The sequence below is a fragment of the Leptidea sinapis genome, chromosome 18, assembly GCF_905404315.1.
Source record: "Leptidea sinapis chromosome 18, ilLepSina1.1, whole genome shotgun sequence".
Taxonomy (NCBI): domain Eukaryota; kingdom Metazoa; phylum Arthropoda; class Insecta; order Lepidoptera; family Pieridae; genus Leptidea; species Leptidea sinapis.
In genome coordinates, this window is record NC_066282.1 from 3,950,299 (window position 1) to 3,977,304 (window position 27,006).

Below are 27,006 nucleotides of genomic sequence, written 5' to 3' on the forward strand. Positions count from 1 at the left end.
CTATTTATAACCTAGGTTCTAAAGAATCATTAAGAGAACATTTTAAAAAATATTTTTTTCTTGTTATGTTACATAGGCACATAAGCGAACCTTCTCGAGACTTTTTTAAACTCAATCATAATGTGAACACTCGTATTGTGCATGTTAAGGCACATAAGCGAATCTTCTCGAAACTTTTTTAAACTCAATCATAATGTGGACACTGGTAGTGTGCATGTTAAGTTACGTGACGAGAATTTAGCCGATGTAGACAACGTTTCTCTCTTTTGTCACGTGGTATCTCGAACTTTGTCTCGAACTGCGCATGCTAGCCTTGCATAGAACATAAACATGTCATGCAGCCTACGGCTACTATCTACTCATCGAGTAAGTAAGTCTTTTGTGGGGTGATGATCCTAGATAATGCTGAAAACTTTGTTACAAAATTCAGAAGATTTTTCGTGTTAAAGGTCGGTATAACATAGATAACTTTCAAACTTATATCACAGATATCTGTGGACGGTTATATCACTTGTTTTTGTGTAGAGATGTTGCTTCATTGTACCTATTTGTCACGGGGAGTGTTCCAAAAAGCTGTTCGACCTGATTCTTGCCGCCGCTTCCTGCACAATTTTCTTCGCACAACACGCAACAAACTTGGCTATCACACTCACTATCAGAATGTGACATTACTACGCAGTGAGGTTTTCGTTGTTGGACTTTTTGCCAAGTAACAAGTACAACCAAACTATGGAACGAGCTTTTACGTGCAGTGCTTCCAGGAATTTACGACAAGGATACATTCAACAAGAGCGAGTACAACTTTTTAAATGGCCGGGGCAACACTCATGTTACTCCTTTAGCGTCGTAGAAGAGTATGTGCGGTGGTGATCACAGAACACTAATACTATAACATATCATCAGGTTCTTATTTGTTCTCCTCTTATTAAGCTAAGCTTTTTAGAAATCCTGCTTAAAATTATGGAGATTATACTTTTTAAGAATATTAATATGAATGATGTCAGGAATATAGGAATCCTATAATTAGCGAGGTGGCAATAATGCGAACCGGGAACGGTGCTGGAGTGCGAGGTCTAGTGTGCATACTGATTGATGAATTACTCTTTGCGCGATTGCTTTGCCAGTTGTCTAATGTCTATACAACGTGTACCTTGCATATTATAATCCTTTGCTAATGAATGTGTACATGTATCCTTGTCAAAAGAAATACTATGGCTTAATTATCTGTATCTATCCTCTATGGTGTACCGTATGTGGGAAAAAAAAAAAATTTGCTCTTGGTTCTCATGGTAGAGTATAGACTATAGAGTAATAGTGTTCTGTGTTCTCAAGTTCAATGTATTTTGAAATTTTATGTAGGTATTTTCAATTCTGCCTGTTGTTTATTAAAATGAAATATATTAAATAAACATAATTAAGAATGGGAGAACGTGATCAAATACTTGGGTACTCTACTAGAGAAGCATTAACAAAACTACGCGACGATATTCGTACTGTAATAGAGGAGCACAAACAAAAAAAATCTATCGGGTATTATTTATGTTTACTAATACTGTGTTTTTTATGATTAATGATTATTAAATAATATATCCATATAAAAGGTACTGAAAAATATTAGTTCCTTATTAGAGTAAAAGCATATAAAAAATATTGTTTATTGTACATAAATTATTTCTTAGTTTCATTTCAAAATTAATTTTCTTTCAGAATTGATATTATTCATAATGTAATATCATTTTCATCAGAGAAAGTTCTTTTGTCTGGAGTGGCCTATACAGTTACAATAATAAATATAGTATGTTTAATACTAACATATTTGATTGATGGCACAGTACTCGCACAAGGATACCTGTTGTGGGAGGCATTGTTTTTATTTTCTATACTTGTTATTAATTTCTTCATTGCATTAAATGAAGAATATTTATATAGAAATGAAATTCCTCATAGAGTAGCTAAAGTGCTGGGTAAGTTTGTCAAGTTATGTATATTTTATTACTGCATAATATTATAAGTTATATAACATAACATGTACATTGTAAATTAGTGGGTACTGAAAATATATGGCCAGTTGCTGTAGTGGCTTACTTCAACTCTTATTGATTTATTTGAAGGATTCTTATTGATGATTTAATTGATATTCTTGTCTTATCATTGTGATTTTTATCATAACTACTTACTTTGATTTAATTTGATAAAATATTTTCTAAACTGTAATTAATTACAGAAACATTGGATAAAGCTATAGAGCAATGTTTATGGAAAGAAGAATATTATCCGCATCTATGTGCTCCGTACTCACCCTGTGTAATTCTGCAATGGACCTACAGAGATGGTACAATAAGTTATATAATACATTTATTACATACTAGCAGACCCGACTGATGTTGTTCTGTTATAAAAAAAAAACTCTTGCAGATGGAATTTCTTAAAATCCATTCTTAGCTGACCTGTACTGGGCGAAACAAATATTCCTACCAAACTTCAAGTCTCTAAACCTTATGGTTCCAGATATATCATGATGAGTCCATATATAGATGAAAATCTCTTATAATGAGTAGTGGAACAAGAAAATGGTTTTTTTTTATGAAAATTAGGGATGAGACTAGCAGGATGTTCAGCTGATGGTAATTGATTCGCCCTACCCATTACAATGCAGTGCCACTCAGAATTTTCAGGGCTCAAATAAATTCAGGGTTTTTCAATTTGTTCTACAATTGAGCTCGTCACTTTGAGACATAAGATGTTAAGTCTCATTTGTCCAGTAATTAATTAATAAAATTAAATATTGTTTAATATTGTATTAAGTACGTAGTATGATTTAAAAGGGCACCTAGCCAGAATGGGTACTCATTGGTCTCAGTGAATCAAATCTGTGCAGATTTTGCGGCGAAGCCGCTGAAGACCCCATGCACATCCTTCTGGAATATGAGGCCATTGCCAGAATCAAGCTGGGGTGTCTTAAAACACCCTCACTCATAGCAGAGGTTGTGGCCGGCCTGGACCCTCTGAGGATCCTATGCTTCCTAAAGGGAATAGGTCTAGAGAACACAATTAAAATCCCGGCACATGTCTCCCAGTCATATATCCCTTGATCTCACCACAGCTCTTTGTCTTAAGACACAAGAAGTCGAGGGTAGGGGCGCTAGCTCAAGCAGGGGGCACAATAGATCCTAGGATTTAAGTGCAGATTATCCCCTACTCATAATAATAATAATGATTTAAAAGATGGGTTGGGGGTTTCTTATCTGGTGTTCTCCCCATGTCAAAGCCCCCTAACGAACTGCTGTAGCTGCATTTTATCTACCAATTGCTCTTGCAATATGCTATTTTATTGTCACACCCTATAATATTTAATTATTATTAATTTATTATTATTTACTATTAATTTTTATTCTGTTGCGCCCGCTACCTGAGACATTGTGCCCCATCTTCCCACTACATCCGCATCAATTAGGTAATGAACGAGTGTCCCTTGATCCATTGTAAAATCACCTAAGCTATTAAATAATAAGTTTAATTGTATGATATTACTTTGTAACTATATTTTTATGAACAAAAAAGAGGCAGGCTGAGTTTCTTGCACCCAGTCCTACTATCCTACTTTGAATAAATTCAAATGATTTGAATTTTGATTTGTGGCCGTTGGCGTGATGCACATGCATCCTGTAATTGTTGTACAAGCTAGCCTTTAATCGCTGGAGCTAGTTTTGTATGGTGATAAGCTCAGTCCTGGGCCATGAAGCTGTGGCACCATAAGAGATAATTGGTTGTATGACTGCTGTATAAAGCTATTTGCTAACCTTTTGAGCAAGTCCCTATGGCCTTTTACACTGCCAACCACTTTATATTTGATATGCTTGATTCAGAGCATCTTATAGTTTATTTATAATGGCCAGTTTGGTATTGAACAGCTTTATTAGTTTGAGCTTTCCTATACTACCTTCCTTCTGTTAGTGAAAATACTTTTACTTCCTTCCATTGAAGCCAAGCATACCCTGTATACTGCAGTGAGATGCTAGGGCAAAAACCTGAGCCACTTAATTGTAACAGGCCCGGGAAGATTCCATCCTGGCCAGCTATTTTAAATGGAATCTAGGTAATTGCTTGCATTGTAGTAGCTAGTGAAATTACTGGGCAAATGAGACTTAATACCTTGTCTCAAGGTGACAGGCGCAGTTGTTGTGCCACTCAGAATGTTTGGGGGTTTCAAGAATCCTAAGCGGCACTGCATTGTAATGGGCAGGGCGTATCAATTACCATCAGCTGAACGTCCTGCTCGTCTTGTCCCTTATTTTCATAAAAAAAAAAAAAAAAAAATTGTCTTTTCTTTCTCTACTAACTTCTAAGCTGTTGACCCATCCGTCTGATTCACTGTGTAGCTTTGTATTGCTTCATCCCATGATTAGTTGTTTGCAATGAGACAAAAAGTCAATTCTCAGAAGCTGTTTGCAGGTCTCTCTATCGAATTTTATATCCGGGACCCTAAATTTTTTACAAGCAACCTAGATTGCGATTTAGATGGGCTAATAGGATGGTTTTACTTTAGCCTGTCGGTTTGTTGGTGCAAAAGCATTTATCTTCCTGACACGGATGCGGTCCTTGTACTGGTGCTGCGCTTGCTTGCAGGCGTCCCAGTCGTTGGTTATTCTTTGCTCTATGAAACAGCTTCTTTACTTTGCGGTGCAGCCTTTCCACCTCCGGTCTCCACTACTCGCATATATTGTTGGAACCGATTTTTGACAAACCAAGAGGGCATGTCTGTTTCTTAGCTGTTGATCGAGTTTAAGTGATATTAGTTATGTGTGTTTCGATACCTACAGGACAATTATAGTATGTCGATGGGTTGGTGGTAATATACCGTTACATTACCAGCTTGCAAAAAAAACTAGGTGCGGTCTGTTTTACTCGGATTGCACCTGGATTTGTAGGCTGTGCTTATCCCGCTGTGTTCTGAAGATGAAGGTTCATCTGACACATGCCAGTGGCACATGACAATACATAGTCGGTTGAGACTTAGGGCAATTATAGTCCAGGCTGTTGTTATACGGAAGTTGGCTCTGAGCCCCCTCTTATGTATATAAAGGTTAGTTTAGAAAAGATAAGTAAAGACCAACTTAACTTTTAATTTTGTTTAATTTTAACATTTGCAAGATTTAATTTTAATTTACCCATGTCTGGCTTCCATTTAGTAGACTGGGTAAATGGAATTTTTTTATCTATAAATATTTTCAGGTTTAAACAAAAGTCCTTTAACATTTAAAATTTTCCTCACATTACCAAAAGTAGCTTTTTTGTTGATTTGAATGGGGTTTCAGGTGCCATAGTGAATTTACCCTGGGCTTTACTTGTGGAAGGTGATGTAATAGTGCTAAGACCTGGCCAAGAAGTTCCAGGTCATTGCAAAGGCTTACAGGCAGAAGACCCGGAGATGTTTTTTGGACAGGTTTTTACTATTGGCTCTCAGGTAAAAAGATATTCAACCACTTTTGATGTAGTAGTAACATATCTTTGCAAACTTATATTCTATCATCACCTTTGATATGTATCTAATGCGATTTAACCTTAGCAATGCAACCATGGTTGGGCCACTTCTTGCCGTTATCTCGGTATATTATTATGTCACAATATGTCTAAGGGTGTGGTGAACTATATTTCATCATTTTAAGAAGATATTTTATATTTTTATGAAAAAAAAAAGATGCCCGCTGAGTTTCTTGCGCCCGTTCTTCTCAGGTCTGAGGCATACTTTTCCGAATGGGTAGTAGTTTTTGACTTTCAATAAGTGATATCATAGCCTATTTTTTATAAAAATATTTGAATTTCTTAATTCAAGACTATAAACGATGTGGGACTCGACCCCGTGAGCTATCTCGTTCCGTGCGAGCGCTCTTTCCACTGACCCAACCGTTCTAATGACGTATCGTTGATAAAACTTGTATGTCTAGTTCAACTGTCACGTTGTGGCTTCAGTTGTTGGCTCAGTGGAAAGAGCGCTCACACGAAACGCGAGAGGTCGCAGGTTCGAGTACCGCATCGTTTGTAAATTTTGTTTTCAAATTTCATTTGTGTAATTATTCCCTGAAGTGAGGGTTTTTTTTAAGACTTTAAAAAATAACAAATTGTTTACATAATAATTTAATAAAAATTTTAGGCCAAGGAAAACGTGAATGTGCCCCGATTACGTTCACCTCACCAAAACAGAGCATATCGGATGTGCGAGACACCATATTTGAAGAATTTGAAACTAATATTAGAGCATGCTACATCAAGGCCAGTCACCGTGTTCGAGAAACAGAGGTATTTGGTGAGTTTACTGCACCACTTTTTCTTTTCATAACTGTCTGCATTTTTTTCCTATGTTATAAAAATTTTTAATGAGAGAGTAAGGGACTACGCGCACTTATTCAGCTCTTTTCAGCTTTTGTCCATAGAAAACAACAATTTTGTATGGAGACGTGTACGCGTCGATTCAGCTTTCCGCGTCCATTCTGCTTTCGCGGCAAACCAGCATAAAATGAGGATAAATGTGTTTTTAGTATGCGAATGCTATAGAGAGCGTTCGGCGCTGTTCCGCCGCGTACAGCGCTGTTCGTCGTCGAATGCGGCGGAACAGCTCCTTACAGGGATGGTTCGCGACTCAGAATGGACGCGGAAAGCTGATACGACGCGGACACGTCTTATTCAGCTTTTGTCCATACAAAACAACAATTTTGTATGGACAAAAGCTGAATAAGTACGCGTAGTCCCATAAAGTTATTATTCTGACTCTTACGACGCCGTACGCGGCTGATAGAAGCTGAGCTGTATTAAGGACTCTACCCACTACAACGTATGACCGTGCTATGAACGTGTCAGGCAAAAAAATATTCTCTGTATTAAAAAGTATGAGACCATGCCCACTAGCCCGTTCCGTTACCGACCAGCACCGTAGCGTGCCATGCATGGAGCGGCAAGTATTGTCGGCGAGAATATTTTGCCGGTGGCGATACGCTCTGTGCATGACACGCCGGTGCGTTGAGTGAATTGATACGCTCTAGTATGCCAGTAGAGCGTATCGTGTTGCATGTCGTGTCAGTTACGTTCATAGCACGGTCATGGTATGATACGTTGTAGTGGGTAGAGTCCTTAAGTGTGACCAAAATCGTTCAGCGAAACGCGAATGGAGCTGAATAAGTGCGCGTAGTCCCTAAATCTCTCTGTAATAAGGATACCTTGACTTCTGTTCATTTCTTTTATTGAATTGTCAGTTTTATATCCACTTAAAAATTAAAAATGCATTGTGTTTTTACAAACAAGGCCCAAGCTACCTATGAAGATTATGATGTAACATAAATAATGAGTGATAGACAATTTGGTTCTTTTTTGTTGCTAAAAAGTGTTTTCCCCATTGCTACCGTTATTAAATATTTATTATTTGTTACTAAAAAGTTTCTTCCCCATTGCTACCATTATTAAATATTTAATATCCGGATGACCGAGCCTTGCTTGGATTTTAAGAAGGTACAAAACTTGAACAGCAAAGAAACTAATAGTACATTACATTACATTTAATTAGGACATAGGCTTTCCGGATAACCCAATGTCCCATCTGAGCTATTATAGTCTTGTATATTAGTGGCGAAATTTACCCTTGTATTCTAATCTTATTGTAGCTGTTCCTCATTAAAACACACATAAACTAGATTTTTTTAAATTGAAACCTAGCTAGATCGATTTCTCGACCCCGAAACTACCTGTTTAGAAAATTTGATTAAAATCGTTGGAGCAGTTTCGAGATTCAGATTATATATATACAAGAATTGCTTGTTTAAAGTTTTTGCCCCATTGCTGCCGTGCTAAGCTAATCTCTTAGTGTACAGTGAAAGTGATGGAGGGTATCGTGCTCCCGCTGGTCATAGTACTGATGGTGGTGGCCTGTTTGTTCCGCCACGTGTACCACCTGCCCGGCGTCACGCACTGGACCGAGATATACTTCCTGCAGACCATCGCTGCATCACTGCCAGTGCTGCAGATCGTCTTCCCTGTCGCCTGGGTGACGCTTAACTGCTATGGTCATGCAAGGTAAGTTCGTCACTGTGTGATGTCGCGAGCTCGGCTATTCCAAAATGGTGGCGAATTGTGCAATGTAGGTATAACTTTGACATCTTTTTTTATGAAAATAAGGGACGCTCAGGATTCTTGAAAAACCCATAAATTCTGAGCAGCACTACAATTATTGCGCTCGTCACCTGGAGACATAAGATGGTTAGTCTCATTTGCCCTGTAATTTCACTAGCTACGGCGCCCTTGAGACCTAAACACAGTAATGCACGGCAGAAATAGGCTCCGTTGTGGTACCCATAATCTAGCCGGCTTCCTGTGCAAAGGAGCCTCCCATTGGTGGTGGCATTCATAAATGTTATTACTCACCCTCACTGACTGTCACTTAGGTTGACAGTTGTACATAATATTATAATACAGAAACAGTACAGATATTAAAATCACAGTAATCAATAACTCAGGAATTGTTGACTCGCCTAATTCTAGCACGAGACTAGAATCTCGATTCGATTTAAGACTTACACTCAATTAAGAATTTACACTCAATAAAGATTGCCGCAAATTAACGCCTACTGCTATAAATTTTCAAAAATGGAATAATTTCATGAAGTCTCATCTTACTTTTCTCGAATCAAAATTTTATATAATGAAAAATTTTATTTTGTTCCTTGAAGAGGTAAAGAAGAATTGTTCACTACATATTTAGTAAAGTTATTTGATATTGTAGGTTCAAACTACTATCGGAGGTTCGTCAAAAGTACACTCGCCCGAAGTCCTGTTCAATATCAGAAGATGCGAGCGACCCGCTCATACAGGCTCTAAGCGAATCAAAACTCAAGCCCCAGAATATTAAGACGCTGGGCAAAACGTTTTACAACATACTGACGGGGAGGGAAGACGTGGTGACAAGAACAGCTAATATTGTTCATGTATTGGGATCTTTATCGGTGAGTTGTTGTACAAATATTTCAATTTTACGATTTTTTTATGACAATAAGGGACGAGACGAGCGGAACAATACAATTCCGCTCAGAACTCTTGAAATATCTAAAAAATTTTAAGTGGCACTACAACTGCGCTCGTCAACTTGAGACATAAAATGTCAAGACTCATTTGCCCAGTAGTTTCACTAGCTACGGCGCCCTTGTGGTACCCATAATCTAGCCGGCATCCTGAGCGAAGGAGCCTCCCACTGGCCAATTAACCCCATTATCAATTCGTTACTAATATAATTTATTTTCCTGACGGACATCATATACGAACAAAGATGTGTTCCGTTTTGTCGGCTTAAATAATCTTAAGCACTTCGATTCTAGACAGAAAAATCCCAATTTCTAAATGTTTGTCAAACATCCTATAATATTTCTGGCAGAAACAAGCTCAACATTATTTTATATAAAATTCTCATGTCGCGGTGTTTGTAGTTAAACTAGGCTTTGAACGATTCTCATGAAATTTTGAGTGCATATTGGGTAGGTCTGAGAATCGGACAACATCTATTTTTCATCCCCCTAAATGTTAAAGGTGGTCTACACGAATTTCTTTGACATTTTCTTTTAAATTTGTTTGATTATGAGTCATCATTAAGAAAATACATGCAACTTAAAATTTTCACCCATCTACGATCAACAGTTACTTTTGTATCGCGATTTTAATGTCGGCAATACAACGTTTGCTGGGTCAGCTAGTAATACATACTGTGCAGAACCACTCAAGGATAATGCAACTTCTATATAATCTGCTAAGCATTCTTTGCCACAGAAACATTATTATTCTTTAAAATTGAATACCAAAACCTATTAAAAGAATCCCTTAACCCTACCTAATGTATAACATGGCACATACAGTTTATTCTTTCTTCTTCAATTGAACGAATTCAAATCAAAAATTTCTTCTAAAATATATTATATACATGTATTTGTTTTGTGAGGGATTAGGTTACTTATAAATAAAATAGTTAAGTACAGTTCGCCAACTCTAAACAGAACTAAAATGTATTTATTTAAGTTTTATATTTTTTTAGTTTCACCAGTTCCGGGAGGCTCCTTTGCACAGGATGCCGGCTAGATTATGGGTATCACAACGGCGCCTATTTCTGTCGTGAAGCAGTAATGTGTAAGCATTACTGTGTTTTGGCCTGTAGGGTGCCGTAGCTAGTGAAATTACAGGGCAAATGAGACTTCACATCTTATGTCTCAACGTGACGAGCGCAGTTGTAGTGCCGCTCAGAATTTTTGGGGTTCTTCAAGAATCCTGAGCGGCACTGCATTGTATTGGGCAGGGAGTGTCAATTACCATCAGCTGAACGTTCTGCCCGTCTCGTCCCTTATTTTCATTAAAAAAAAGTTTTATATTAATTTAGTTTCCTAAATATATTTCAGGCTCTCTGCTGTGTCGATAAAAAAGGCATCTTATCGTGGCCCAATCCAACAGCTGAGAAAGTGTTTTTTCTTCGCAACTCAAGTCCAACTTCAAACACCTCGAGTAAGATTAGTCTTGTTGGTTCCATGGGCCATCAGAGTCAGACAACTCTCGAACAGTCTGGGGATAAGCTGAATCCTGAAACATCCACTATTGTTGAGGTAAGTTTAGTAAGTACATCTAGTATATAGGTATCAAAATGCAGGGATTTAAATTATTTTTTATAAATACGTATCTATTTTGTGGTCCAACTTGTGTGATAGGATATTCTAATGTGACGACGACTAATATAACCTAGAGGTTAGTAAGCCTGGCTGAACTTATTAGGGGTCCTGGGTTCGAATACTCATAGTTGCAAATGTTTATATGTTGTTATATTAATGTTTAAGGCAAACCAAACGCAACATCTTAAGCCGACTTAAATAACACATTACGAATATCAAATACAGATGTCACTCTAAGTCAGATGTATGTGAACACATAACAGACTGTAGAAACAATTCATTTCTACCAACCAAAATTTTTGGCAAAAGAGAATTGATTTCTTCCAAGTCTGGTACGTGAAGCTATTTAAATTAAAAAAAAATCCAAATTTCAATAGAGAAGACGGGCTCAAAAGATGTAACACCTCCGGGATCCAATAATCTTCAAATTAAAACCCAAAACTACACATACCTAAAAGTAGAGGACACTGTCAGTAAATTTTGCAAAAAACCATCTGTCTACAGCGAATACCATATGGCGCTAAACTTCATAATGACAATGACATATATTATCTCGACTCCTGTCAACCGCAGTTCCCATGAAAATGTGCTCTGAAAAGGTAACGAAACGTCGGGTTAGGTAAAATAATAATAAAAATGTAACTTTTATGAAAAAACTAATATAAAAACATAGACACCTGTACTTTTCCCGGGGCGTAAAAAGAATAGGGGAGTCCCAGGCCCATGGGTGTCGTAAGAGGCGACTAAGGGCTTTTTAGAAGTGGGAGAGTCACGCTGCCGTCTTTTGACGTCAGCACAATCGGGCCTGGCTCGTCCGGGCTAATTACCACACCCGCACAGAATACCGGCGTGAAGTAGCGGCCTAGTGCCGCTATGTTTCGCATAGGTTAGTGTCGAGGACCGGTGGACATCCCCCCCCCCCCCCCTCCACCCGAATATGACAGCGGAGCTTTACCCCAGGAGGGTATCGGCTCTACTAGAGTCGGAGAATCCCTCCCCGAGCACTCTAGCTCGGGCTGCCCTTCGTATTCTGGGGAGGGCACAGAACCGCGCATGACCAAGGACAAACGAGGCAGTAACACCACGGCACCCCGCTTCACACTCAACGTGGACTTTTGCAATATCAGGGGAATTCACTCCAATTTAAACGCCGTCCACCACCACCTTGAGACGGCGCAGCCGGCCTTGTGTTTCCTTACGGAGACGCAGATATCTCGACCTAGCTATACGTCATATTTAACGTACCCCGGGTACAAAATTTGAGCACAATTTTTTGCCTCATGCCGGGGTATGTGTGTACGTTAGGGAGGATATCTGCTGTCGCCGTCTCGGCAATTTTGAGGGTAGGGACCTGTTCACTCTCTGGCTCCGCGTAGATTTAGAGGACCGCGTCCGCATCTATGCGTGTGTCTACAGGTCCCATAGTGGTAACGCAGAAACCGTTCATCTCATGAGCTGCGTTCAAGCGGCAATTGACGACGTGCTTGCACAAATCCCCTCCGCTGAAATCGTAGTCTTGGGTGATTTCAACGGGCACAATGCCGAATGGCTTGGATCACGTACCACAGACTACGCAGGGCGATCTGTGCATAATTTTGCATTGGCGTATGGTCTGTCCCAATTGGTCGAGTCGCCAACGCGGCTCCCGGATGTGGATAGCCACATGCCGTCCTTATTGGATCTTCTGCTGACTACACATCCCGATGGTTACCAGGTCTTTGTCGACGCCCCTCTCGGAACCGACCATTGCCTGGTCAGGAGTGTAGTGCCTATCCGACGCCAACGTCGCAGACCACCAGTGACCCGCCGCGTTTGGCACTACTAGTCAGCAGATTGGGATAGGATGCGTTCCTTTTTTGCATCCTATCCTTGGGGCAGGGTTTGTTTCCCTTCGGATGATCCTAGTGGCTGCGCCGTTGCAGTAGCTGATGTGATACTACAGGGTATGGATATTTTTATACCAAACTCTGTAGTACCCATCGGTGGCAGATCACAGCCCTGGTTCGATGCGTCAGTTAAAGCAGCATCTGACTGCAAAAAACAGGCGTATCGAGCTTGGGTTGCGGCGCTGGGCGCAAAGAATCCGAACTGCACAGTTCTTAAGAGGAAATACAACCGTGCCTCCAGATTTTTTAAGCGGCAAATCGCACGTGCAAAGTCAAAACACGTCGTCAAAATCGGCGAGCAGCTTTCCAGCTACCCGACCGGGACACGCAAGTTCTGGTCGTTGTCGAAAGCTGCTCTTGGTAACATCAGCCAGCCGTCCATGCCGCCGTTGCACATGACGAATGACACCCTGGCCCATACGGCTGAAAGAGAAAGCTGATCTCTTGTGCACTCTTTTCGCCTCCAACTCGACTCTTGACGACAACGGAAAAACACCGCCGACCATCCCGCGGTGTCAGAGCTCTATGCCTGAAGTACAGTTCAGACAGAAAACTGTTAGGCGAGCTCTGTTTTCGTTGGACGTCAGGAAGTCGAGCGGGCCGGATGGCATTTCTCCAATCGTGCTTAGAACGTGTGCCCCTGAGTTGACGCCGGTGCTAACGCGTTTATCCGGCACTCTTATTCTAAAGGCGTAGTCCCTGACTCATGGAAGTCAGCCCTTGTCCATCCGATCCAAAAAAAAGGAGACAGTTCGGATCCGGCAAACTACAGGCCTATTGCTATTACCTCCCTGCTCTCCAAAATCATGGAGTGCATAATTAGCCGTCAGCTCTTAGTATATCTAGAGGGTCACCAGTTGATCAACGATCGACAATACGGGTTTCGCCATGGTCGGTCGGCAGGTGATCTTGTGGTATACCTAACACATAGAGACCTGGCAGTTAGCCTGGATATAGCGAAGGCCTTTGATCGTGTATGGCACAAGGCGCTCCTCTCCAAACTTCCATCATTTCGTTCTTTAACAAATTCATAAATGACAATCTGCAATGACGTTTGACAAGTGATATTTGACGTAAAATTGAACGAATATGACATGTGATAGATTCATTACTCACTTAACCAATCAGTAGTTACTCAAGACATAATTTTCGCTTGTGAAATTGGCAAAAGATACTCATAACATGTAGCTTCCAATTAACGTTACTTGAGAAGTTACTAATCACAGCTTTACTTGGACATGGTGAACGAGGCCCTAAGTCTTACAGTTTTTTGCTTAGCAGTATTTATGAAACATCAAAAGAAACACCTGGATATTGCTAGCCTTATCGTTGAATGTACGCGTGGTTTTTGAATTTACAATCAATGTCGCTAAAAATACTTCTAGAAAAACAGTACAAATAAGCTTATATTTAAAATTTGAATGTATTTGAAAGAATTTTTTTAATTAACGACCAGAACACGTGCTGATTCCGAGTATTCTCCGCAATAAATGGTAGAAGACACACAATGCAAAATATATCCGTATAGAATGTCCAGCGATCGTGTCGTTTAGGGCTCCCGCACACGGGCCACCGGCCACAACCACAAAACGCCGCCACTGGCATATTTCCTGTAATTTTCATACATTTTATATGGACTCGCCGCACACGGTTGGCGCCGGTGGCGGCCACACGCTACAAATCGTCGCAGCTTGCATCTTGTGGCTCGCACCGGCCACTAAACGCCGACACAAAAAGCCGCCACACGCCACTCGCGCGATTCCGCGCCCCTCTCTCCCTTGCCTCAGTTAACCTGTGTAAGTCGACGGTAACGCACGCACGTAGTCTGTAGTTCATATATGTAGATAAATATGGATATAGAATTATTTATATCAGAGATACAATCCCGTCCTGCGATTTGGGATTCAAAAAGTGATAGTTATAGTAATAGAGGAGAAAAAGTGAAGGCCTGGGAAGAAATCTGCGAATTGTTTGTGGGAGATTTTTCGAATAAAACTGCCAAAGAAAAGAACATTGAAGGTAAGTTTAATAAAATAATATAAAACCATATATTTATATTCTATTTTCTTGCCACGGTATTGCTCCTTCATACATAAAATAATCTTTTAACGTATCTCTTGCAGTAGACGCTCGTGTTACTGGCCAGCCTGTATTTTGTATATTTTCGAGTCCCACTATTTTCAAAGTGTGCCGAAAATTGAAACCATCCCTTTTGCGAATAAAGTTGTGCAAAATGCAACAAGCTTTCACAATGTCTTCTGAGAAATGAACAGAAGTGTTTAATGGGCGATGTAATATTCTCCATTTGTTTGCTAGTACGCCGAAGGTACACTCAATGCAACGTCTGGCACGGCTTAACCTATAATTGAAAACTTTTTTGTCTAAGTCCAAATATTTTCCAGCATATGGCCTCATCATATTTTCACTGAGGCCAAATGCTTCATCACCAACAAATGTATAGTTCAATGGTTGTCGATTACCGACCTGTCGTGGTGAGGGGATATTTAATGTATTTCTGTGTATTTTATTACACAGTTCACTTTCTCTAAATATTGTAGAATCGGATGCTTTACCGTATGCCCCAACATCCACGAACGTAAAAAGTAAATTCGAGTCGCAAGTTGCAAGAAGTACTATTGAAAAAAATTTTTTATAGTTAAAGTACAAGGAGCCGGTATCGAATGGATGAATAATTCTTATATGTTTCCCATCTATGGCGCCTAAACAATTAGGAAAATTAGTATTTTGAAGAAATCCGCTGGCAATTTCTTTCCACATGTCTTGGGTCGGTTCTGGAATACAAGCGGCTTTTAAATAGTTCCAAATTAGTTGACATGTTTCTTGTACTATTTTCCTTGCTGTAGTGGCCCCACGGTGGTAAGAGAGTTCAAAATCCTCAAACGAGCATCCAGTTCCTAGATACCTGAAACAAATTATATATATTTTTTTAAATAAATTAAATAAATTAAATTTTTTTTTTTGTTACAGTAACTAAATTACAGAGGAAGTGGAAGAGTCTTCGTGACAGTTTTAATAGAGAAAATGCAAAAAACAAGAACGTTGCGAGTGGTTCGGCAGCAACAAGCAGTAAACAGTACATTTATTTCAATCATCTATCGTTCTTGAATTCCTTAAAAGAAGTGAGACCGCCTACCGATGTAACTAATGCAACTAATGATGCGGAAACATCTCGCCCGAAAATAAACAGAAACATTAATATAAAAAGGGCCGAAAAATCAGAAAATGAAATTCTCAGAACACTTTCGGAAAATTTAAAACGTAAACATGATCAAATAAGCGACCAAAATGACCCCGATAAGCAATTTCTGATGTCGCTGCTTCCACATGTAAAAAAAATTGACGAAAATTGTAAACTTGATTTTCAATCAGAAATATTACAGTTAATTAGAAAGTACACTCATAATCAAAATTATGAAACCTATTCGGCACAATATTATGGTTATTCTTCAGGAAATGCCAACATACACAAAAAGACACAAAAAGCTTCTACATCTGCCCAGCCTTCTCCACTTCATTCACATTATTCCGACAAGTCTATGCTTGACATGTCATACTCTACAGAAAACGCTTCTACATCTATCCCGTCTTCACATTCAGCCTTCTCCAACTCATTCATATTATTCTGACCAGTCTATGGACAACAGTTCTGTTATCGAAGACATGTTCCGTGATGATGACGAGTGATATCAAATTATAATAAACACACAATAACTAAATACAAATACCTACGTGTTTTATTTGTTAACTAGCTATTCTCTAGTAGAAAAAACAATGCATAGTGATTATAAATAAAGTATAGATTATTTTATCATAGTGTTCTGTGGAGTTTTATGCTAGTGATTATTTCCACTTACCTTAATGTGATAGCTAGTCTTTCCGCAGGTGCGATGCTTTTCCGCATGTTGGTATCGTGGTGCTTTAATCCAGCATATAATAGAGCATGTAGTTCCCAAAACGTACCTATGCTTAAACGAAAATGTTTGAAAAACTTTTTAGGATGGTTTAGAAGATTATCGAAATGTTCGTTGCATTTGTGTACATTCGTTAAAATTGGATGTATCCAATAACTACGGTTTCGTCTTCTACGACGACGTCTTTTTATCAAAAGTAGCGCAATTAAACCTTCTTCGTCAGAGTCCATTATGATACTGCACGTAAGGGTTAAAAAAAGTAGCAGCCACCGACCGCAAGTGTCGACCACCGGCCACAAGTGGCTGTCGCGCGCTTCAGCTACCTTTGTAGCCGCTTATAGCTTCTCGTGGCGGCGTTTGTGGCTGTGGCGAGTGGCTCGTGTGCGGCGACACTTACATAATAGTAGATGTCTGTCTTTAATAGGCCTGTGACGTTTACAATAATTTACATAGTAGTGGATCTCTGTCATTAATAGGCCTCCTCAATTATTCCGCACAGGTCCTTGATCTCACGCACGACCAGAACGCGCCGTTCCGCGTGGAGTTCGACGAGCAGCGCTGGCGACGCCACCTGGCGCGTCTCAAGCCGTTGGGATTGGCGGCGCTGCTCAACACATGCGCGCCCGCACCGCGCCACACGTACGCACACTTCTGCGCACACCTCACGTGTCAGGCGCACCAAAGGTGAGTCTCGAGCCTACACACACACACACTTATAAGAGTTGAACCAAGCATACAAGATTTTATGATGATACGTCACTCGAACGGTTAGCTCAGTTGGCAGTGCACTGGCACGAAACGCGAGACGTCGTGGGTTCGAGTCCCGCATCGTTCATAAAATTTTGTTTTTCAAATTTTATTTGTGTATTAAGCCTAGATGTGAGGGTTATCACTTTAAAAACATAACAAATTGCTTACACACACTTATGTCAGCAATATTATATTGATAAGTCGATGTGTTAACAAGCGCTACCAACGTCATGAACTGTCATAAGATATCCCAATTAATAATTACATTCATTTTTTATTTTTTTATTTATCATATGACATATACCGATATAAAACTAGGTCAACTTAGCATCAAAAAAAACCACAAAGGTTAACAACTAATGCTAATAACACTTAATAATACGTCACAACTCTCAACTTATGCTATAAATTAAATGAACGCAGCGAAAATATTTTTAAGACATAAAAACGAATAAATATAACTTATAAATATGACTTAGCAGGTACAAATTCTCTTAGCTGCTATAATTTTTGTAATAGATAATCTTTTAGTCTGTAATTAATGTTTTTAATATTTAAATTTTGCCGCTCAATGAAGGGCAGCTCATTTAGCAAGCGAGGTATTAGGTAATCGGCAGTTCGTTCGCCGTACACGTTGCAGGCCTGTTTTAACATTTAACTACTTACTGTGTTAGAAATGTTACTTTATATAATTGGAAATAATGATAATAGAATATGATATTCAGATTTTTAGGTAACTTGATTCGTATAAGTTAGTTGGCACTACAGCAGTGCCAACTAACAGTTGGTAGCATCAACACGGTAGACGGTGCCCTATATAAGCCAGAGCGCTAAGTTCTAGTGTGCATTACTTACTGTGAATTGTAAGGGGACACTATGCTCTATTTTTAATAATAAGTGTATATTTTTATTCTGAGTGGAAACTTTAAAATACACATTTAACAGTTTTATTATTTGCGTTTAAATTACCAACCCCTTCTACACTTACAAAGAACAACTTGTTGTTTTATTAAAAAATGGCCCTGTCGTAAATTCTACTACTCTACAGCTGAATATCTAAGCGATCCGGACAGCCTGGGACTAGATTATGATTATTTTATAGCAATAGCAATGACAGTACAGTATTGTATAAATTATTAAAAAGAGCGCAAAAAAAATAATGCTGGAAGAGTTTTTGCGCCGCTCCTTCTCTCTCCTGTTTCCGAAGTATCTAGTAGGTATATTAGAAGTGACATCAAAAAGAATTATAAAGGAATCAATTTTGTGAAAATAATTGCCTTTTATGCCAACAGGCAGCAAACAGTCTCCCGTCTGGTCCATTCGCCTCGGACACACACTTTAAACATAGAATACACTAGCATGAGCTTCCTTGTGCGGTGTTAAAAGACGATACGATATGGGTACCTTCAAAAAAAGTGCGTACACTATTCTAAAGGCTGGCAACGCTTCTGTGATTCCTCTGGTGTTGTAACAGAAAGTGGGCGGCGGTAACATCAGGCTCAACCTATACGCTCGTTGGTCCTCCTCTTCCATAAAAAAGCAGGAGCATGCATTGTTTTTCTAGTAAGGTAGGCACTGTAGATCTAACTATAGGCCGACCGTTTATCTGAGTCCTCCCCTGCGGGGTACAGGGGCGCGGGGGTATGACGACAAAGGGGACTGAGACAGGTGCGGGCGGCGGGGGCTCTCGTGTAGACCTTACGCCGTCGTTCGCTTTATACGGATGACCTGACACATGGCATATATACCAAAAAACACACACACACACATACATTAAAATTTTTATTATGTATGTTTAATTATCATTGAGATTTTAATTTGTCATTTACACGTACTTATGCAAAGGAGAGTAAAATAGATTTTTGAATTTTTACCGGTTTGGGCGGTTTCCTCAAAAAATTTAGTTTTTGATTCTAATGATAATACACTGTAATACGAGAACGGTTTTATTTTATAAATTACATTTCATTTTATAAATTTTTCGTGTAATTCATTGAGTAATGAGTTTAGTTGCATTACTTTACATACCTAAGTTGTAATTAAAATATTTCATAAAACGATGACGCTGTAAATATTGATTTCAAAGTGTGACAATGACTTTCTTGCCACTTGTTCTCATTAAAGCTCAACCTTTTCAGAAGTGGTGTTAAATGGTATCTAAAAAATTTTGACATTCATAACTGTCATTTATTTGACGTGATGTATAAAGTGATTTTAATTTGATTTGATATGAAAATAACATTTTTATAGCGAAGACATGGTGCCGGTGACGAATCGGCGCTGTCTGTGCGAGCTCGCGAAACAGATCGGCTTTACAGACTCCGTCGCGGACTCGTATACCGTGCACGAGTGCTTAGCTGTCTTCAGGCATTTGGTAAGCAGTGAAGATTATTTGGATGAACTTTTGATTACTAACATTGGTACGTCGCATGTGGACATCACTGGAGTGTCTTCTAATATGGCGTCTTGTACTTCCGCGACCCTCGTCTCGTTAGCATAATTTAATTATTCAAGGCTGAGTCTATTATTATTTATATTATATACTTAACGGCGATTCTGCGCCCTTATCAGATATATCCATTCTACGTGGGTAATCGGGCGAGGTTATTCAAGAAATAAACGTCAATAGTTACGTACAATCAAATCATAATTGGTCTTCCATAATTCAAATCACTTTACAATCGTATTTCAAGCGGATTGAATCGGATAGCAAAATATGGCTAGACGATCCGTCGTTAACGTCCGGTCGGGCCGCTGCTCGTTCAAAAAGTGACGAGCAACATGGCCGCCCAACGAACCGACGACGTTCCGTCAGAGCGACAGGTACCTCTCACTCACGCACGTCAAACTGTTTTTCTTGAATGATTAAGGCGCCACAGTTGCGCTGCCAGACGTCAGTGACAGGTACCTCTCGCTCTTGCCCATCAAGGTGTCTGTTTCTATCGAAGAACTAAGGCCCTACAGTTGTGCCGTCATACTTATAATAATGCACCGACCACAACAAACATAGACTTCGATTTGGTAATAGTAGTAATGTTGTCGATTTCAACATCATATTGTCACTGTTTTTATTTGTAGACAAAAGTAGATCAAATTTGTTTTCTCTTTGCTAAATTCTAGACCGCCGGCAGACGGGTGCTAAACCACAGCGGTACGTTACTATGCCAATTAATTATTTATCGCTTTAGCTGGTGAAAAATTAAGATACTGGGCCACTGAAACTTATGATCATACGTATAGGTATATAATAATATAGGTGAGCGCATTAATCGCTGTGCTTCTAAGAAATGCGAATTTTGTAAAAACCTAGTACATAGGTCTTGGAATTCAGTTTGACAATAAAATAACAGACAATACTAGGACTACCTACCAAATATTTTTACTATGTATTTAGCGTAAAGTAAAACTGGGTGAGTGTCCAATAAAAGTTTGCTTATAAAATAACGTAACTAAATACTAGTGTAATATTAATTTGAATGCACGCCTCTTATAGCAGATTATACATGTTAAAAAATCCTATACTATATCTAGATATCAAGTAGTGATAACATATATTTATTTTCAGGAAATAAGCACATTAAAAAAAGTAAAATAAAATTATTAACACACCCTATTATAAAAGTTTGCACACCTCTGCCTGCGGCCATTTTAATATTTCCCCGTCCACACACCCATTTCATTCATGTACCCTGCAAAGGGCGCGGTGGCGGCGGGCTGCAGGCGGCAAAAACTAATCTTTTGTGTTAATAATAAACAACGCCCGCAATATTTATTTGAGCCGCTGACCGAGGTCAGGGCGATGACCTTAGTTTACTGATAGAATAAATATGTCAGTGGTTTTCAAGTATTTTGAAAACATTTAATATGAAATGTTTTTTTTATTGTAGCATTTAATCTGAGGGGTTTTGATTTTTATTTTATTTTTAGTGGTGTCTCCGCATTCAACTTCTTATCAGTGTGTCAATTATCGTACTGTGTTTTTTTAACATAGTGTATAGAAGATAATAATATTTTTTTTGACTGGTTATGCGTAGGCCACCTAAATATTATTATATTAAGAAGGCTAACAACAAAATTGCTTTAAAAATATATATGATATAAAAGATGGACTGGGAGTTTCTTGTCAGTTCTCCTTGTCAAAGCCCGTTTACGAACTGATGTGTATGTATTTTTTTCATCTAAGAACTTTAGTTTTTTGTATGATATAATAGTAAAAAATCACATTTTCATGACAGAATGTCTTTCAGGCCAGTGAGCATTCATTTAAATTTGTTATGGCAGCAACCGGAGACGATACGTCGCGAGACGCGGTTTGTCCGCGCTATCCACCTGAGCACGCGTGTGAAGGTGCCCTTGCCGCACATGCTCGCCGTCATCGTGAAGGATCAGGCGAGCCAGCTGCAGATGTTGACTCAGGTCAGTTTGCACTGAAAGAAAGAAAGAAAGAAAAAATGTTTATTGACGTCATTATATATTCTGATAATAGTTCTTAAAGTTATACTAGTCTAATTATGATCTAATGACGCCAATGGGCCCCGAACTCAGCATAGTTGTGGTTTCGAAAGAATCCACAACGTTGTTCTTCCGTGGAAACCCAGAGAGCGCTACTAACGCACAGTCCTGTCACACGAAGGTGTACAAACTATTAATTCTCTATGAGCACAAAGCACAAAAAATAGTGAAACTCTAAAAAAATAAAAACAATTAAACTTGATTTAAACTTTCCATTGCCACACAAACAAACAATTTTTTTTTTTTAAACTGTACTCTATAGGACCCGCCCCACTAGTACAAATACACATCTGACGCTTTACGCCGCACCAATCGTTTATGCCTTTTTTAAAGAAAATAAGGGACTAGACGAGCAGGACGTTCAGCTGATGGTAATTGATATGCCCTGCCCATTACAAGGCAGTGCCGCTCTGGATTCTTGAAAAAACCCAAAAATTCTGAGCCGCACTACAAATGCGCTTGTCACGTTGAGACATAAGATGTCAAGTCTCATTTGCCCAGTAATTTCACTACGGCGCCCTTCAGACCGAATTACGATAATGTGTACATATTACTGCTTCACAGTAGAAATAGGCGCCGTTGTCGCACCCATAATTTAGCCGACATCCTGTGCAAAGGATGCCTGATGTTGTTCTATTAGAAAAAATAATTTGAATAGATATATTTAGTTATGAATTATTTAAAAGAAACACTTTCATTCAACGTGATAAGTTTATCAATATTCAAATCTAATGCAGATTTCAGAATTTTAGCTTCGTTGCTAATGCTATATTGAACTGATTACGACCCATATAGCCCAGTGGACAGTGATCCTGCCTACTGAGCTATAGGTCCCGGTAGGTGCAAACATTTATATGATGGATGCTTCTTTCCGAGTCATAGATGTTTATATGTATTTAGGGGCCGTTCATAAAATACGATCGCATACAAGGGGGGAGGGGTCTGGCTGAGTGTGACAAGGGGGGACGGGGGGTATACGGCAACGTGACGTTCGCCGTTTATAATTTTATGACATAAGCGCTAGCTCTGTGGTGCGACTCTAGCGATCCGTCACAACTGGTTTCTTTGTTTTTCCAATACAACAGAGAGTAACGTTTCCACGTACCCTGCGTTCTCGATTCAGTAACAAATGAAAATACTGCTTCTCATGTATTTATTATTATTTTATTCCTTCTTTCGCCATCTAGCAGTGAACTAAAATAGACGCTTTTTTCATCTTCTCAATTTGGGGGGGGGGGGGGTCTTCGTTTTTGTGACAGTCACGGGTCACAGAAAGTGTGACACAGCGTGACAATAGGGGGGAGGGGGTCAAAAGAAGCTGATTTTAGTGTGACGTATTTTATGAACGGCCCCTTATGTATGTTGTAGCATTTATATCGTATTAAATATATCGTTGTCATGCAATCTATAGCACAGGATATGCCTAGTTTGGGGTAAGATAACATGTGTAATACACTGACCTGCAAAAGTATCACACTTTTCAAATTAATTTTTTTTCTTAACTATAGAAGGTAGAGATTTAAGATTAAAAACGTTTTGGTGGAAATTTTATAGGCTTTAATTCTTAGAAACTAAAATTATATATTAGCAACATTTTTAACTTAAAAAAGATAAAACAATGAATATAGACATTTTTAGTTTAGTGTAAAAAAATTCAACTAAAATGTATTACATGTTATTTAATTTTTAATAACTGGTATTGCCTCCTCGAGCTCTGATTACAACTTCGAGCTGGTTTGGCATACTGAACACTAGGTTTCGGAGCCGATATTCTCCCATTCTTCTACCAGGGCCTGCTTTAGTGCCCTGAGGGTAGTAGGTGGTGGTCTGCGATTTCTGACAAGCCTCCCAAGCTCATCCCAGGCGTGTTCAATCGGGTTGAGATCAGGACTTCTTGATGGCCAAGCCATCACGCTGATACCGACCTCCTGAATATACTCTTGTACGATATCAGCCGTGTGTGGCCGGGCATTATCATGCATCAGCATCGATCCATCACCCATATTTGCTAAATACGGCCCTGCATACTCATTGAGAATCTCTTGAGCATATCTTTGCCCAGTGAGGGTGCCATTTTCTATGGCTACTAGCTCTGTGCGACCTTCTGAAGATATGCCAGCCCATACATGTACACTGCCTCCACCGTATTGGACTCTTTCTGAGATGCAGGCTTGAAGGTATCGCTCACCAGGTCGCCTGTAAACACTTCGCCTTCCATCAGAAGTGTAAAGGGAGAATCGACACTCATCTGCAAACAAAATTCTTGACCATTCTTCTTCATCCCACTGCATGTGTTCACGGGCGTATCGCAGTCTCGCTACTCGATGCTGTCTCTCGAGTTTTGGGCCACTCGCTGGTCTTCGGGGTTTCAAATTTGCTTCAGCAAGTCTTCTTCTCACTGTACTGTCACTAATGTAGTCCCTCCGGGTCTGAAATAGCTGTTGGTGGACTTCAACTGCATTTTGGTGGCGATTTCTAAACACAGTGGAAATAATATAACGATCTTCTCGGGCACTGGTACACCTGGGTCTGCCATTACAAGGTCTCCTCAGATGGTGTCCAGTCTCTTCGTACCTTCGCTTTACCTTGAAAAAAAAAAGAAAAATGTGAATGGTAAAATTGTAATTCGGAAACGTCCACTTTGAAAAAGGAATGGTTTTGTTTTTGAAGTATTTTTTCAGCCAATTCTTAAAAGAAGGTTACCGACTATAAAGTTTTTATGTACAAAATTAAATTCTCTTTGGAGTCCTTTTTATTTCAAAAGTATATCTTGTGAACTTAAAACGTTATCCCAATTTTAAAAGTGTGATACTTTCTTTTGAAGGCCAGTGTAGTTTGTCAATTTAACAAAAAAAAATACTATTAAATTATGAAATCTTTCGGGACACATTATGAACTATATTTATTCATCTCGCACTACGAATTCACGCTCAAAAAATGCAGGAAGGCCGATTACGCTGGTATGGGCATGTAATGCGTACGAACGAACACCATATGACGAGACAAGTCGTGGATATGGATGAGGCGAAGAGAGGCAGAGGCCGCCCACCAACTACCTGGACTAGAACTGTTTACAAAGACATGATGATGCTAGGCCTAACGCCAGCAATGACCCAAGATCACAAACAGTGGCGATCTTGTATCAGGAGGGCCGACCCCAAATAGGGAATGTGCCAGGGGAATATACTACGAATTCGCGCTCTATGTGCGTGGCTGTGCGGGGCGGGGGGCGTTACCGAGAACTTACTACACTCGAAACTAGTGTGTAATAACAATGATGAATCGTGAGTTAGGCCGATTTAAATAAACCACGTAAATACTATTCTTCAATTACTAGCCTGTTTCATGCTCCAGGGTAGCTGATGGTATATGTAGTACGAATGTGTAAATGATGCAATAAATATGATTATTTATTCAAACAAAACAAATCTTATAACTATATTTACAATACTATGACTACATAAAATTAAAACTATCATTACGTGGAAGGGTACCAAAAATACTGGCAGCATTTCCGCGTTGGATAGCTAGGTTGATCCGTTGACCGAGATAGCTGCCAGCGCTTGGGTTTTCAGTAGCCTTATTGAGGCGCGAAGATAGTATTTTGAACATTCTCCGCGCCTCTGGGCCCCACGGGCCAAGTGTCTCGATGCAAATGTTGCAATACATCCTAAAACGGTCGAGTTCTCTTGGGACTCAGGTGGTAAATAGCTCACAACACAGTATGGTTTGATACAAAAAACTTATACTCGAATTTTAGTTGATACCGCAGCCTAAATCGAATGCTATCCATCGTCTAGAGAAGAATGACAGGTCTAGACCGCAAGTCAAAATATTCCAGTATTTTTGTAACATCAATTTGTAAAGATGGTATAAATATAATTGAAAATGCTGAAGTTTGAAATTCAAGAGTGGCAAAGAGTTTCTTGCAGTGGCAATGAGAATACACTTATATTCTCATTAAAGTCTTTTATGAAGTGGAGGTAAAATTTGTGACTAAGACTTTTATAAGTCTAATTAAGCTATAACACTCACTTTCATGGTTTCACTTACTGCTCTCCCTATAGGACATATCTGTCGTCGGAAGAAACCTTACGAATTCACATGGGTCAAATATTGGGAACCCTACTACACCCGAGAAGCCCTTCAGGACTCGAGAATGATTTCTGGTCGGGTAGTTTGTAGGCATGGGTAGGCTGTAGTAAAATATACAATGTTTCAGGCAACTAACGTTGATTATAAGAAATTTGGGGCCAACTATAAAGGCATAAAAGGCATTTATTTTCTCAAAATTGATTCCTTTAGAATTCTTTTTGATGTCATTTCTAATAACTACTATATACTACTACCGCTTCGGAAACAAATGGCGCTCTGAGAGAGAAGAAGCGGCGCAAGAAATTTTTTCGCGCTTTTCAATAAAAATATACAGTATTGTACAGTCATTTCTATCGCTATAAAATAATCATAATCTAGTCCCAGGCTGTCCGATCAATTAGATATTCAGCAGTGGAGTAATAGGATTTATGACAGAGCCATTTTTTTTATAAAACATTTAAATTTATTTATAAATAATGCCTGAACAGTGGCTGGGACTTTATTATAGAAGTGTATACATTTACCCTTAAAGCTATTAGGAAGTAACTAACCTACCAGATCAGATTTTCGACCGTTCCCAAAGTTAGGACTCAGAATACCGAGTATTGGTACAGAAACTTCACTTAGTTACCTTTTGAAGAAATAGCTACTTTAGCTACCAGCTAATATGATTCATTTTAGTTGTACTCAGCTCGTAGCTACGGTGCGTGGTCACACAAGACATTAACAGATGAGTTTACGCACACTACCCTGGGCTATGGGGCGCGAACAAGAGAGTCACCTGTATTATTGTTAGATAATCTGTCTCTTCTTGAATTGACATATTTATTTCCTATGAAATAAATTAACTGTAAATATTGTTCATCGTATATTTCTAAGACTGTTGTAGCGCTCTTTTATCTATATATATATAAATGAATTGCTGTTCGTTAGTCTCGCTAAAACTCGAGAACGGCTGAACCGATTTGGCTAATTTTGGTCTTGAATTACTTGTGGAAGTCCAGAGAAGGTTTAAAGGGTGAATAAATATGAAAATGTTCTGAATTTAAAAAAATCAACAATTTTGTTTTTCCTTTGATGTGTCCCCCGTCGTTCAGAAATCAAATTGAAAAAATAGTTTAAAATGTGTAACTAATTAGAATCTTT

General features: G+C 39.1%; 1 protein-coding gene across 3 annotated transcripts in view; it reads left to right on the forward strand.

Moving 5' to 3' along the window:
* The first annotated feature begins 1,331 nt into the window (after window positions 1-1,331).
* Window positions 1,332-27,006, forward strand: part of LOC126969467 (transmembrane protein 94) — a 61,602-nt gene continuing 35,927 nt past the window's right edge. For all 3 annotated transcript variants that reach the window (XM_050814910.1, XM_050814911.1, XM_050814912.1), the window contains exons 1-11: window positions 1,332-1,530; window positions 1,708-1,964; window positions 2,225-2,332; window positions 5,316-5,464; window positions 6,152-6,304; window positions 7,853-8,061; window positions 8,768-8,987; window positions 10,422-10,622; window positions 17,003-17,187; window positions 19,504-19,627; window positions 21,535-21,669. In XM_050814910.1, coding sequence (XP_050670867.1) covers window positions 1,421-1,530; window positions 1,708-1,964; window positions 2,225-2,332; window positions 5,316-5,464; window positions 6,152-6,304; window positions 7,853-8,061; window positions 8,768-8,987; window positions 10,422-10,622; window positions 17,003-17,187; window positions 19,504-19,627; window positions 21,535-21,669 — 1,851 coding nt within the window. In that variant the 5' untranslated portion in view covers window positions 1,332-1,420. The remainder of the gene's footprint in view (window positions 1,531-1,707; window positions 1,965-2,224; window positions 2,333-5,315; window positions 5,465-6,151; window positions 6,305-7,852; window positions 8,062-8,767; window positions 8,988-10,421; window positions 10,623-17,002; window positions 17,188-19,503; window positions 19,628-21,534; window positions 21,670-27,006) is intronic.